Source organism: Pogoniulus pusillus, chromosome Z (assembly GCF_015220805.1).
Source record: "Pogoniulus pusillus isolate bPogPus1 chromosome Z, bPogPus1.pri, whole genome shotgun sequence".
Taxonomy (NCBI): domain Eukaryota; kingdom Metazoa; phylum Chordata; class Aves; order Piciformes; family Lybiidae; genus Pogoniulus; species Pogoniulus pusillus.
This window is the reverse complement of record NC_087309.1, coordinates 26,706,135-26,721,076: the sequence shown is the minus strand read 5'-3', so window position 1 is coordinate 26,721,076 and position 14,942 is coordinate 26,706,135. Positions and strand designations below refer to the sequence as shown.

Below are 14,942 nucleotides of genomic sequence, written 5' to 3'. Positions count from 1 at the left end.
TTCTTGGATTAGTTGTGAATTCTTACAGTCTTTAAATTGTGTTGGCCATCAGCACAATCACAGCATTCGTTCATCCTAGAATGTGTAGAATTATGGTGCTTCACAGTGTCTGGCAATCTCTTTTGTATTGCAGGTGCATACAGATCCCTGAGCCTAGGCTGTTTACTGCTTGTAGACACCCTTTTCTATTTACATATTTGCACTGCCTGTGAGTTGTGGACACTGTAGGCTGTTGTACCGTTCAGGGTGGTATTTATGAGACTAGTAACTTGAGATTCCCTGAATGAAAAAGTGAGGGACATGGTTTCTGTCTTTGGTTTAGCTGTGAATGTAGATTACCTTTTTGTGTTACTACTTTTTAGTGCTTTTTAAAATCTCTGCTAAAGTGAATTTACCTTGTAGGTTTCCATTTCTTTTCAGCTGTCTTTACGTGTTTATATGTCAAATTTTGATGACTATTGTTGACTTTTGTCCTTGGTTATAGCTACTACAACAATCTCAGTACTGTAATGTGAATGTCAGAAATGAAATATATGTGTTGGCTTGCTGCTTGAATGAGAGGTTGTTTTTTAGCAAGACTCCCAGTGATCCTCTGTTTCTCTATAGAGTTTCTGTTCTGTTGTCTTCAGATTTTGGAGTCCAGATTTCCTTCCAATATTGAATACTTGTGAGTATTAATTTAAAACAGCAAAGAAGGTGGAGCTTAGACTGATGTTGTTTAAATCTTCAGGAATCACCACTTATAAATCTTCTTGGACAGACCAGCTCCCTTCCCTGGCAGCTTGTGGGCATTTCATCTTATCAGAGCATCATCAGCTACTGCAACAGTCACTACCCTCCCTCTGTTATCCTTGGTAAGGATGCTGCAGCTGAACTGATAGTGAAGCTCCTGAAAATCTCAGCAGGCTTTGGTGCATCTTCAGATAGCCACGTCCACCTTGTAAGTCAAGCTGGTTTTGCAGTCTCTGAGCTGTACTTATCACTTGCCATGTTCTGCATGTGTGGAAAGAGTTTTAGGCACAATATTTACTTTTTTAATTTTAATTTTGGTTACCAGGATGCAACTTTGAAGTGCCAAGCTTACATTCGCCAGGTGGTTCAATTTCTCAGCACCTTAGAACAAAGTGGAAAGATCACCCTTGCAGTTTTGGAACAAGAAATGTCCAACTTGCTAGATGATGTAGTTATCTTTAACCCTCCAGGTTTGTATGAAAGAATTGGCCATCTAAAGTTGTCAAGATCCTTTATTGTACTGCATAGAACATCAAACATCTGTGATGTTATAATTACTTGTGTTATTATGATGTCTTCCTTATTGGTAAAAGAGCACATTGCTTGTGGGTGGTATATTAGCAGAAAACAAAATTCGGAACATTCCTCTGAAGAGCTGCCAAGAGTGAGGGGTTGTGTGATGAGTAAGACAGGCTGATATACAGGAGCTTGAGGGATTCTTGCTGTCTAGTTTTTTAATCCTTTAAACATTTATCTTTAATTTTCATTGACATCTTTTTTTTTTAACAGAAGGGATAACACAAATACACTCCCTTGGTCTTGAGGGATTAGGGACTAAGAGAGGGTTCCCAACCGCTGTGCAGTTGGGATAACTTGGCTGTTGAGGTAGAGGAATTGTATTTATGCACTAGTAGTGTGGTATCTCCGTACCCACAGCATTTATACTGATGTTGTTTTTAGTACCAGTGCACCCTGAGCTTACTCTGTCAAGCTGAAACATGTGAAATCAGTCATCATGCTGGACTATACAAAAATAGTTGTCTTCTCCTGCCCATGACCCACACAGGTGTGCTAGTGGAAGTGAACAGAAAGCGTATGAAAATCTGACGGTGGTAACTGTCTCTCACTACTTGGGGAAGCTCTGTAGGACAGCCTCACAGGCAGCAAAATCTTGTGACCTGAGGGGAAGTGAAGGCTTGCCTGTCACTGCTTACATTCCTCATAGCTAAGAAATTTTGGAGGAAATGGGAGCTCCAGTATATGAGGAGCTGCTCTGTTTTGTGAACCCCTGAGTGCACTTATTTGTGTTGAAGGACTGAAAAAGAGAATGATCCCTGCTGCTCAACCAGCTTGTGGAATGCAGGAGAATCACCAATGTGGAGTGGCAGGAAAGTGGTGGTATATGCTGGATTTAGCTTCTCTGTAATGTATGGGAGAGGGCCAGTGGAGGTTTTTGGAAGAGCTTCTGGGACAGTGCCTTCTGTTGACAGCAGCTGGACAGGAGAAAGTGGGACTTCTCACCAGAGCAATGCACCAAGACTTGTCTCAGGGAATTTGGTTGGCCTTGATGTCTGTTGGTGGTCTTGCTCAGTGCTCTGCAGCCTGTGAAGTGGAATGTGGCTGTAATAGTTGTTGTAACCTTACATAAGTCAGTTAAATTTCTGGTACTGTCTTTTTCATTTAGTCTGTGGTAATATGCTTACCTTATGGGGGAGCTGTACCATGACAGAGGACTTTTGGGACTGTTTTTTTTTGTAGTAGGTAAGAGACACAAGTAGGTTAGCTTGGTTTGGAAGGGACCTCTGGAGGCCAGCTTCCTTCTCAGACTTGGGCTAGCTCTGAAGTAAAATCAGGTTATTCAGAGCCTTGTCTGGTGAACTTCCACATACCTGCAAGTGTAGATGTCTCAACTTGTTCGGGCAGTGCTTGGTGGATGTGGGGAGGCCTGTGGATGTGGTCTATCTGGACTTCAGCAAGGCCTTTGACACTGTCCCCCACAGCAAACTGCTGGCTAAGCTGTCAGCCCGTGGCTTGGATGGCAACACTCTGTGCTGGGTTAGGAACTGGCTGGAGGGCCAGACCCAGAGAGTGGTGGTGAATGGTGCCACATCCAGCTGGCAGCTGTCACTAGTGGTGTCCCTCAGGGATCTGTGCTGGGCCCCATCCTCTTTCACATCTTCATAGATGATCTGGATGAGGGCATGGAGTCAGTCATCAGCAAGTTTGCAGATGACACCAAGCTGGGGGCAGATGTGGCTGGGTTGGAGGGCAGAAGGGCTCTGCAGCGGGACCTTGACCGCCTGGACAGATGGGCAGAGTCCAATGGGATGGCATTCAATAGCTCGAAGTGCAGGGTGCTGCACTTTGGCCACAACAACCCCATGGAGAGATACAGGCTGGGGTCGGAGTGGCTGGAGAGCAGCCAGACAGAGAGGGATCTGGGGGTGCTGATTGATACCCGCCTGAACATGAGCCAGCAGTGTGCCCAGGTGGCCAAGAGAGCCAGTGGCATCCTGGCCTGCATCAGGAATGGTGTGGTCAGCAGGAGCAGGGAGGTCATTCTGCCCCTGTACTCTGCACTGGTTAGACCTCACCTTAAGTACTGTGTTCAGTTCTGGGCCCCCCAGTTTAGAAGGGACTTTGAGATGCTTGAGCGTGTCCAGAGAAGGGCGACGAGGCTGGTGAGAGGCCTTGAGCACAAACCCTATGAGGAGAGGCTGAGGGAGCTGGGATTGTTTAGCCTGGAGAAGAGGAGGCTCAGGGGAGACCTTATTGCTGTCTACAACTACCTGAGGGGTGGTTGTGGCCAGGAGGAGGTTGCTCTCTTCTCTCAGGTGGCCAGCACCAGAACAAGAGGACACAACCTCAGGCTGCGCCAGGGGAAATTTAGGCTTGAGGTGAGGAGAAAGTTCTTCACTGAGAGAGTCATTGGACACTGGAATGGGCTGCCCGGGGAGGTGGTGGAGTCGCTGTCCCTGGGGCTGTTCAAGGCAAGGTTGGACGTGGCACTTGGTGCCATGGTCTAGCCTTGAGAATTGTGGTAAAGGGTTGGACTTGATGATCTATGAGGTCTCTTCCAACCTTGTTGATACTGTGATACTATGATTTGCTAGTGAGTAATCCAATTTTGTGCACACAATGCCTGGTGTTGCTTGAGAAAATTCTATATAACAATAGTGGCTTTTTTCATCAACATGTGCAAAGGTCTGTGCCACAGACTCCTAAAGAGCCAAACTGAGGGAATGTTTGTGCTTTGTGAACACCGTTACAGGTAGCCAATGATAGCATATTCAAGCAGTGCCAAGAGATGGTTTCAGACTTTTTTCTGAGACCAGATACTAGGATTTGCAGGAAATCTGGAATCTTTGAAATGCATGACAGAGTTGCAACACTTCAGGCCTTGTCTTGGACATACTTCACATTGAGTCTGAGTCATCTAAAATCTGGGTTTGTTGCACTCTGAGCTGTGCTTTAAACTATGTTGTACGACCAAGATTTTCTTGTAGACTGTCAGCGTGCTTTATCATTCAATTTATTTGCACTGTAGTCATGGTAAAAGACTGTAGGTCAAAGAAGGTCTCCACTGTACTCTGCTTATCAGCTGTCACTCTCTTTAATGAGCGATGAGCTATCTCATCAAGAGAAGAGGCTGCAAAGAATGGGCACCTTACTGCAGTTTCATAAGTACAGATGAAAAAACAGATCCTTTCCAACCCAGACCATTGTGTGAGTTGAGATGTGTAATGAGCGAGACTCTTCCCAAAATTTTCAGGAAGTGCTCAGTGGTGAAGCTGAATTTGGGTTCTAATATCTCTTCACTGAAATGTTTTCCTATTTCTGACTTTCAGATATGGATCTGCAAACACGTCATATGGCCCTTAGCAGTCTTTTCACAGAAACTCTGATGATGATGAACAATTCCAGTGTTACAACAGCTGAGTCACTACGGGGCAGCTTACGAAAGTGGATTGACAGCAAAGTGCATGGGTTGCTAGCAATGCCTCTTCTCACAGCAGCGTGCCAGAGCCTGGCCTCTGTGCGACACATGGCAGAGACGACGGAAGCCTGTATCACCGCTTACTTCAATGAGGGTAGGAACCTGTCATTTCCTGTGGCTTCTCTCAGAAACTTAGATCAGTCTTGGATGTCCATTTTGTACAAATTGTCTGGAATCAGTACAGTTTTGTGCTACCTGGTATTGGAGCTGGCTTTTAATCTGCTTTGTGTAATCTCCTTTTGTCACATCTAATGGCTTCTAACTGTGATAGAGATATGTAGGCTGTAGTAACTAGGTGTAGCAAAGTTAGGCCATCGTGGTTTGGATTTTTCAGCTGCTGTGTGTATTTTCTCAAGAACTATACCTGTATCTGTGAAAACAGATTTGCTCTGTATAGCAGTTGGCCTTTTTTGCCAGCTAAAGAGGGAACTTCAATGAAAACAAAAATCATCTCAAGAGAAGGTTTTGTCTTGGTTTTGTTTTCTCTTTCTCCTTACATAATCATTGTGCATCTACATTTTGATCTCTTACCTATTCCATATGATCAGATTTCAGTACACCTGAAGGAAATACTTAACATTTCATTGCCAAAACCTTAGAATTTAATCCTGACTCAGTGCTGGGAAAATAAATATCTTGCTGTGATCTCAAGAAAGTGTCCTGTGATGATGGAGTTCTTCTGTTCTCTCCATCATAGTTCCATGACAACCTCATTACCTGGGAAACTGCTAAACGGGTCCAAGTTCTGTGACTTACAGGAACACTGTGAAATAATTCCACTTCTTATGTTTTACTAAGTGCTGTTTTCCCACATAACCTATTTTTCTGTTGCTTTTGTTTTCTTTATAGAGTATCCTCACCACCTGAATTTAGGCTGGGGCCCTATACTTGCCTCTCTTCAAGTTCCTGAGCTAACCATGGAAGAATTCTTGCAGGAGTGCCTGTCATTAGGAAGCTACTTGACCCTCTATGTCTACTTGCTGCAATGTCTCAACACTGAACAAACTCTTACCAATGAAATGAAAATCCTGTTAACCATCAGCAAATGGCTGGAGCAAGTGTACCCAAGGTATGAAAGTCAGCAGTACCTGGACCTGGCGCTTAGCGATATGACCCTTCAGAGCTAGATCAAGGCTTAGACTGGTCTCTTCCAACCAGATATATTCTGTGATTAGGTTAATTGCACCAGGTTGCTGGATAAACTGGACAGTCCTGCTACGCCCACTGCTGGGGAGTCTGCTGAATCACAATGGCAACACTAGTGGTAGTTATGGTTAAACAGAAGAAAGAATTTTATTTAAACATAGAGTCAGCCAGGTTGGAAGAGACCTCCAAGATATCCAGTCCAAGCCATCACCTGCCCTGTCCAGTCAACTAAACCATGACACTAAGCACCTCATCCAGTCTCTTCTGAACACCTTCAGGGATGGCAACTTCACCACCTCCATGAAATGCTTCAGTGGCAGTTTTAGTCTCATTTTAGCCAGAGACTTGATTGTGTCGACAGCCTCATTTGCGCTCAGTTAGCATTACTTTTAGGCAAATCTTGAGTCACTATGGCTTCCGCCTTCCAGAATGTCCACGAGGTGGAAGGTGTTCTGTGCTGAACATTTAGTTTGACTTTCTTGAAAGACCTGATGCTCCAAGCTGCTTAGTGGGCTCTGCTATGTAGCTTTAAACCAAATCTGAATCTGGTGTACCTAGTGCCCATATTTAGGGGCCTGTATCACTGCAGAACAACTTACTAGATGTCAGCCTTTCCCTGCAGAAACCTGTTAACTGTAGGGTTAAAATGATGATACTTAGTAGTTAAATTACCTATCACCTGCATTTAAAATTGGTGCTGAAACTGCCAGAATTTAGCAGATGTGCTAAATGCTTTTTCTGTGTTAATGTTAACAATGTTCATGTTTGCTGTAAAAGAACACTCTGGGGAGGTGTACACACACTGTTTTTGACATTGAAAGAATACTTTCACTGTTGTAGGTGTCATGATAATTTGATTGCCAAAATGTGAAGGAGACAGCAAAGCCACCATACACAGCAAATTAAAACTTGCTTTAGACATTTAGGCAGAGGGTGCCTGGGGTGGGAAATGACTTGGCAGAGTAGTATGAGGATATACTGATGTAGGAAACTCGTGCTGATGCTTTATGTGGAAAATCTGAGCTTGTTAACTAAAACTGCAAACTGTTTGAGGGAAGATTAAAAATAACATAAGAGTAACTTCACTTTGTGCTTTGCTCAACAAAAAGCTTCAGTGTTTCCTTTTCTATGAGATCATATTAAAAGTCTAAATGGTTGTAGAAACAACAACTAGTACTACCTAAAGTGTTCTATTGGTAAGTAAAGAGAGGAAACAATAGAGATACAGCTTAATGCCTTTTGTACAAAGTCTTAGGCAAGTTTAAATCTTTTAATTTTTACAGCTGTAATGTCATTTATTCTTAGATAAAAAGTTTAAAGGGAAGCATTGTTGTTTGTCCTGTTACAGACATCTAAATATTGCCAGGTGATGTCTGCATCACCATAACATTTGTAGTAGTTAATGCAGTATGGTAACTGGTGGGGTAGTGTAGTTGTGCCATTCTCATACAGTAAGATTAGCAATCATTAATTAACCGTCTAAATACTTTATGGGGCTAATGGGGAGAGATACAAACTTCTTAACCTGTGCATCTGACACTTTTTTAAATTGATGTTTTCTTTAAATCTTGTCCAAAGCTCATCGAAGGAGGAGGCAAAGCTGTTTCTTTGGTGGCATAAAGCCATGCAGTTATCCTTGGTTCAGATGGAGCAAGATGACACTGTGCTGATTGAATCTGTCATTCGGACACTGCTGTCAATCCAGAGCAGGCAGAGCCAATTGGCTGAAGAGAGACTGACTTCTGGAATACTTGGTGCTATTGGGCTAGGCAGGAGGTCTCCTTTGTCACCCAGGTAAGGATTGAAACTGCAGTAAATTGAGTTGTCATGTTTAAAAAAAGTACAGCCTGGTCCAGACTACACGGTGCAATGTGGAGAAGTGTTCTGAATCTCTGCTCTCACCAGATCTGTAATGTTCTTTGTTCCCCTTATGGATGTAGCAAGGCCTTTTCTCTGGCTAGGACGTGAATATGAACTTTCTTGCATTTTCTAGTGGGAAACAAAAGAAAATGCAGTTTAAAGGGAGGCTTTTAGAAGAAAATACTCTCACTTGGGTTGTGGGAGACTGTTCCAGCTAACCTCACAAGAATTTTGTGTGATCGCATGGGCGTTAACTTCTCCATCTTGATAGTGTTAATGTGTTGGAAATGTTGAAAGAAGGTCAAAGTAGTAGGTGCTTCCTTGTTTACCTTCTAAAGAGAGATGCTGGTTTTGGTTGCTGGATGTTAAGATAAAGCTCACCATGGAAAGAAAAACAAGAAAGAAAAACCCATAAATCATAGAATCATAGAATGTCAGGGGCTGGAAGGGACCTTGAATGATTATCTGGACCAGCCCCCCTGCTAGAGCAGGATCACCTAGAGCAGATCACACTGGAATGAATCCAGACAGTTCTTGAATGTCTCTGGAGAGGGAGACTCCACCATCTCCCTGGGCAGCTGATTCCAGTGCTCTGTCACACTCAGAGTGAAAAAGTTCTTCCTCAGGTTCACATGGGAGCTACTATGCTTCAACTTCCACCCATTGCCCCGTGTCCCATCACTGGGCATCACCGAGAAGAGCCTGGTTTCATTCTCCTGGTACTCACCTTTTACAGATTTATAAACATGAATGAGGTCACCCCTTAGTCATCTCTCCTCCAAGCTAAAGAGCCCCGGCTCCCTCAGTCTCTCCTAGCAAGGAAGATGTTCAACTTCCTTAATAATTTTTGTGGCTCTGTGCTGGACTCTCTTCTTCATGAACTGAAATGTTTGTATTGGAACACCAATTTAACAAAGCACCTAGACATACCTTTGGAAAGACCTTCTGGTATGTAATCCTGTTGGAAGATTGTTTCTCTGAGATCTTAGTTACGTTCAGCTTACTCTTTTGGGGCAATAAGGATGTTTCGAAGGCTGTGCAGTTAAACAGTATTTCAGATATGACCCCAAGGTTTTAGCTAAGCTTGGAACAGATGTAATATCTCATAGACATGGTATTACATCATCCTCTGGTATGGGTGATTTACTGTTAGGTATATATTAAAGTGATTTCTTTTTTTCTAATGCATTGGAACAGTTTCTGTAAATCCTTTTACTGTATTCCTTGTGAGATGCAAGAAATATGTCACAGGAGAGAACTTCTGTTTACCTGCTGTTGAGGACTTGGAAATTTGATATCACTGTCTCGCTCTCTCCTTTTTCCCTGTGCTAGGTTTCGAGTGGTTGCCCGCAGTTTGTCTGCCTTCCTCTTGGTGCAGATTCCTGCAGAAGATCAAGTCCGCCTGAAGGCGGGGTCAGAGCCGAAGCTGTCGCAGAGAGCCCAGCAGGTAGCGTGTGCCAGTTGCCGGCTATTTGACCTGCCCGTTTTGCATACTTGTGCAGCGTGTGGGGTGAAGCTTATAAGAATCACTGCAAGCATTTCTTAAAAATAGATCTTGCCCTCAACTTGAATTTTATTCAGTGCTGAGTGCTTTTTTTGCTACTGCCATACATCTGGCTCCGAGCTCTGAATTTCAGACATAGCTCATTCCTCTCATTTGTCTTCTCAGTAGTTTGCAATACATTAAAACATCATCTTGGGATTTGCTGGACATAAGGCCAGGTGCAGCCCAGGCCAAGTGGTGATGTGAGTTTTCTGAGCTCTGGTAGTCCAAGTGTGTGTCTGAGCCCTACCCTGCAGTGATCCTAGGTGAAGCTGCTCATACTGTATGGGTACGAAGGCAACTGTTTGTATTCTTATACACTGAAAAGATTCAGATGAGTGTACACCTGTAAACCCTGAGTTCAGAAACTTAGGAACATAACAGGTGGAATAAGTTTAAAACAAACAGGAGAAAGTAATGCTGCTGTATTTTCTCTACTTTTTAGTGATAAATGTATTTGATTATGAGACCAGGACTATGGGAAATAACATTCCTTTGGTAGTGTGTTCATGGACCATGTTTCATTTAAGTGCATGAGGAGAGGAAGGAGTTGATTAGCAACCACAGTGATGTAGCTTATTTAGTACAAATTGTTTATGTTGTTTAAGAAATGAATGGAACTGATCAACGTAGACTCTTTTATATATAAACTCTAACATGACAGGCGCTCTGTAATACTATTAATAGGAGCAAAATAATACTTCTAAGATAGCCAAGGTACCTGTAAGAGCAAACTGAAGTGAATAGTTAAGCGTGCTACAGTTTGTAGTTCAGTTTAATCTCCTTAAAACCATATCTTGAGTTCACACAGTGAATATGTAACAATATCTGAGTTACAGAATCCTAGCAAACTGTGACGGAAAAGTTATGCTGATCTTGGGGAGCGAGCAAGCTTGAAATACAGGAATTGACTCAAATTCCTGTTACATGATTGTATTTTATAAACATTTTGTTCCAAATACTCCAGGTTCCCTGGTAGATCACAATCTTCCAGTAGAATTTTGCATGTAGTGGCTCATGAACTGATCTGTTATGGGCCAGAGTACTCCCAGCTAACATGATTTTTCCTTGTATCTATAGGCACTGGCTGCTCTTGAATCTATGGCGTCAAACAAACAATATATGGATTATCAGGAACAGCTATCCCAGGCTTCTCAATTCATCCAGCACCCAGAGCATTGTCTTCGAGATGGCAATAATCTCCTGTCTCTCCTTATTAACACTCTGTACCCAGAAGTGCATTATTTGGACAGCATACGATAGCAGCACTGAGCTTGCAGGATGATCATGCAGTGTTGATTACTCTGGTTTACAAATAATGTCGTTATTGCACAAGTAATTTTTACCTTCATAGTTCTGCTTTAAGTTAGAAGTGTGAGTGGGAACTGCACACTGATATTCTCCTCTCTAAGGTTTTATGCCTTTTCTTATAATTTGCAGGTCTGTCAAATTGCTTAGTTTCTTTTAATTGAAAACACTTGAATATCTTCTTATGTGTGGTGCACATCTGAGAGGAGAATACCTGGGGATAAGTGTACATACAAATCATTAGAGAGCAAAACTCATCCTGTAGCATCCTAAGTTTCTGCTCTGTGCCTTTTTTATTTTCCAGTGTGCTGTCACTCAGGCCAGTTTGAAGTGAGTGGAAGGGTTATATACAAAAGAGCTTTTGCCTCTCTTAATTGGGATACCTCTGGATCTTACGTTGGCATGTGTCTGCAGACTTGTGAAATCACTGTATTTGGAATGAGAATATTTTGTTCTGTTTTTTTTTTTTAATTACTGCCCCATGCCCTACTGTAGGCATACCTACAGTCTTCTCCCACTACTGTAAAATGCAAACTGAAATTTGAACTGGAAATTTTTGGGTCTTTTCCTTTTTTCTAAATACAAGTGGATCTGCATGAGCATTGCTTGACTATATGCAGAATAACTTCAAGCTGAGTTCTTTTTAAGTAAGGTGATTTGAATCCAAAGACAGATTTTTCTGGATCCCCAGTGCCTGGGAGGGGGGCAGTCATTTATGTCCAGGTCCTTAATTTTGAAAGTATCTTTGTTTAGGAGATACTGGACACCCACGACTAAAGTTTATTCTTTTCTGCCTAGCATGATGTGACAGGATTTTAGACAACACTGTGAAAAGATATTTCTTGTGTTAAGTTTGGTGATCACTTGTTAGAATTTTGTTGCCAAAGCATGAACCTTAAGCCTGTAAATCTATTGCTTCTGCTCAATGGTCACTGTTCTTGTTGCCTTGTCTGATCATGATGCACCTTTGTTCACGGAAGACAGAAGGCAAGTTTCTCCAGTTGCTTGTCTAATGTCCCTTTCATCACTTACCTATTTGAGGTGGCTCAAGGTCCTGCAGCCCCAATCTGTGCACCTCTGTGAAGGAACAATGATCACTTCTCTTCCTCCATTAATTGTGCCTTTATGTTTTGAACATAGTTACACATCAAAACATTAGTTCTGGTCACTAGGGGAAGGAAATGTGCTACCTACTGTTTGGTCACTAATGCTTTGAGGTATTGCTTTTAACTGTGGTTTCAGTGCTGGACATCAAATCACCTTTTCCTTCTTGACAAATTCTGATGACTGGGCCAAGTAGGTCATTCGATCACCTTCATCTTAGTGTGGTCTTACAGTTCTTTGCTCTGTCTGCGAGCCTATAATACATATACACACACATGTACATCCCTCTGTATATTAGCCAGGTATAGATGCAGCATGGTTTTTAACAGACTTTTGGAGAATTCGTATCTGGAAGGATACTTACTGCTGCTTTTTCCCCTCCCCAAAAGACTTAAAAGCACTGGTTTTGTTAGATGCAATGTTACTGATCTGTTGCATAAAAATGTGAAAGAGTCAGAAATGTGTTTGACATGCACTTTCAAAATGAGATATTGTTTCAGTTGTTGAGTTTTTACAAATGTTGTGTTTATAAAATGCTAAATCTGCAAACTCCATGCAAAATAAAAATGAAAAAAACAAGTTATTTGTGGCAGGTATTGTTTTTTGTGTACAAGAGGGATTATTAAGGGACTGGAGCATCCCTTTTATGAGTAAAGACTGGGAGACCTTGGGCTGTTTAGTCTGGAGAAGTCTGAGAAGGGACCTTGTCAGTGTCCACAAATACCTCTGAAGGGTGGCTGTCAGGAGGACGGAGTGAGTCTCTTTTCGATGATACCCAGTGCAAGGAGAAGGGGCAATGGATGTAAATTCAATCACAGGAAATTTCCATCTCAATGTGAGATATTTTTTTTTATTACAAGGATGGTGGAGCACTGGAACAGGCTGCCTAGAAAGGTTGTGAAAGCTTCCTCTGCTAGAGATACTCAACCCACCAGGGTGCATTCCTCTATGACTTGACCCCTAGCACTGTATGACTCTGATTTTTAACTGGCTGGAAGAATCTGCATCAGGTAAGAAATAATTATTCTTGGAGAGGAATGTATGATGAGGAAGTGCCACAGAATTCTTCAGTTAATGGAAATTTTTTCTTTGAAACCCAGTATTTAGCATGTGTGACACAACTGCCTGGTTTTGTGCTCAGCCCTGGATAAAGCTCATCTATGTAATGGCAGAAGTAATGATTCTCTGTCCCGGCAAAATCCCCAAAACTGCTGTGGTAGTGTGACTGTAGGGTAATACATTGGTTCAGTTCTTTCAGCCCTCACTGCTCAGGCTGTGGAATTTGGTATATTTGTTCCAAATAAAATGAAGTTTGATGGCATGGAGGGAAGTAGCACAAAACTGTCTTCAGTGTTGGTGGTACAGCATTCTTGCTGAAGGCTTTGCTGGTGGGCAGAGACATACTGGGCTGGGGTCACTGCTGTTAGCAGTCACCACTGACACCACCATCATGCCCATTTGTCTTGACCATTGAAGCAGCTTTGATATGTAAGTTTAAAATGTAACAGAAGTCATACTGTTGACTAATGCTCAGCTTTGAAGTCCTCAACATAAGAAAGACATGGACCTGCTGAAGTGGGTCTAGAGGAGAACCATGAAGATGGCTGAGGGATGAAGCACCTATCACGTGTGAGGACAGGCTGAGAGAATTGGGATGGTTGAGCCTGGAGAAGTGAAAGGGAGGCCTTACTGTGGCCTCTCAGTACTTGGAAGAGGTTCATAAAAAAATAGAGATCAACTTTCTAGCAGGGCCTGTTGTGACAGCGCAAGGGTTTTAAGGAGAGGAGACTGTGTAGATAGGCTATTTTACTGTGAGGGTGGTGAGATACTGGAAGTGGTTGTCCAGAGAAGCTGTAAATGCCTTCTCTGTGGAAACATTCAAGGCCAGGTTTACCATGGCTCTGACCCTGATCTAGTGGAAAATGTACCTGTGTATGGATACTTACACAGGTATGGTCTGTAAGGACCCATTCCATGAGGTTTCCCCCCATTTCTCTATTTAGTAATGAAAGTTGTTAGCTTTGTCATGGTACTCTGAATAATACTGTAGTAGACCTGAAGAAGAAAGAATTCACCCTGAGCTACTGCTGCTGCTGTATGTGTCACCCACAAACCAATCTTCTGGCTTTCTTCGTAAGTGTTGTACTGGCAAGAGTCTGGACCTCAGATACAGGTAAGGATTTCTTTGTCACAAAAATGAACTCGAGAGCTTGGTGTCTTAACAGGTTGAGTTTTTGTTAGAGTTTTACTGGAAAGACTTTCAAATTCAGAGCATAGCTCATCATACCTCCTGTTCCTGAATGTTCTTGTTCATATCATAAATCTAACAAGGTAGTCTTAGAAAGAAAATTGAGTTTTGTATTGCTTTTAACAATGTAGGTTGCAGTGGAAAAAGGTGAAAATGGAGTGTGCCAACACTGCAACCAGTGTGCCTTTGGGTTGATTCGTGTAGATTGGTTGGAGAATGAGTATCTCTGGCTTTTTGGATGTTTGACTCTCACAGCAGTTATTGCACTGGGATGAGCTGCTGCCTGTGGATTCCATCTTAACATAGTTATTAAGAAAATAAGGCCAAACAGGGAAATGAACAAAACTGCTGAGTGTGGCACTACCTTAGATCAGTTCAGTGAAAAACTAGAAGTCAAGCAGAAAGATACATGAAATGTGTACATAGTGCTTCCTATGCAGGCTGACTCTACAGCATCTCGCAGGGCCTGTGGTGATTATAAGATTCATTACTGTTTACTTTGGAAGAGATCAATAGAGCATAAACTTGGAGGTGAAAACAGTAGAAGTTCTTCTTGTTCCAAATGGGGTTTGTACTAGGGATGTCCTGTACCAGGTGCAAGTATTTCCTTCCATTTATTTTTTTCCTTCTGCCTTTCCCTCCCCACCCCCGCTTTTTATTTTTATTTTTTTCAATCTCTTCTGTTAACCTAACCAAGTAATTTCAAGTTGTTCTTAACCTTCCTAGCATAGATGTTGCAAAGCTCATCTGGGGGTGAGCTTGCAAGTAAGGCCACAGGATTGATGGTAATTCGTAGAATAGAATAGAATCAGTCAGATTGGAAGAGACCTCCAAAACCATCCAGTCCAACCTATCACCCAACCCTGTCCAATCAACTAGACCATGGCACTAAGTGCCTCATCCAGTCCTTTCTTGAACACCTCCAGGAATGACGACTCCACCACCTCCTTGGGCAGCCCATCCCACTGGCAGATCACTCTCTCTCTGCGCAGAACTTCCTCCTA

At 42.5% G+C, this 14,942-nt stretch overlaps 1 protein-coding gene across 1 annotated transcript in view; it reads left to right on the top strand.

Annotated features, from left to right (window-relative positions):
* EPG5 (ectopic P-granules 5 autophagy tethering factor) overlaps positions 1-12,269 on the top strand; it is a 67,627-nt gene extending 55,358 nt beyond the window's left edge. The window contains exons 38-44 of the mRNA XM_064139946.1: positions 731-940; positions 1,058-1,202; positions 4,581-4,823; positions 5,579-5,798; positions 7,454-7,669; positions 9,068-9,182; positions 10,359-12,269. Coding sequence (XP_063996016.1) covers positions 731-940; positions 1,058-1,202; positions 4,581-4,823; positions 5,579-5,798; positions 7,454-7,669; positions 9,068-9,182; positions 10,359-10,541 — 1,332 coding nt within the window. The 3' untranslated portion in view covers positions 10,542-12,269. The remainder of the gene's footprint in view (positions 1-730; positions 941-1,057; positions 1,203-4,580; positions 4,824-5,578; positions 5,799-7,453; positions 7,670-9,067; positions 9,183-10,358) is intronic.
* Positions 12,270-14,942: the final 2,673 nt, after the last annotated feature.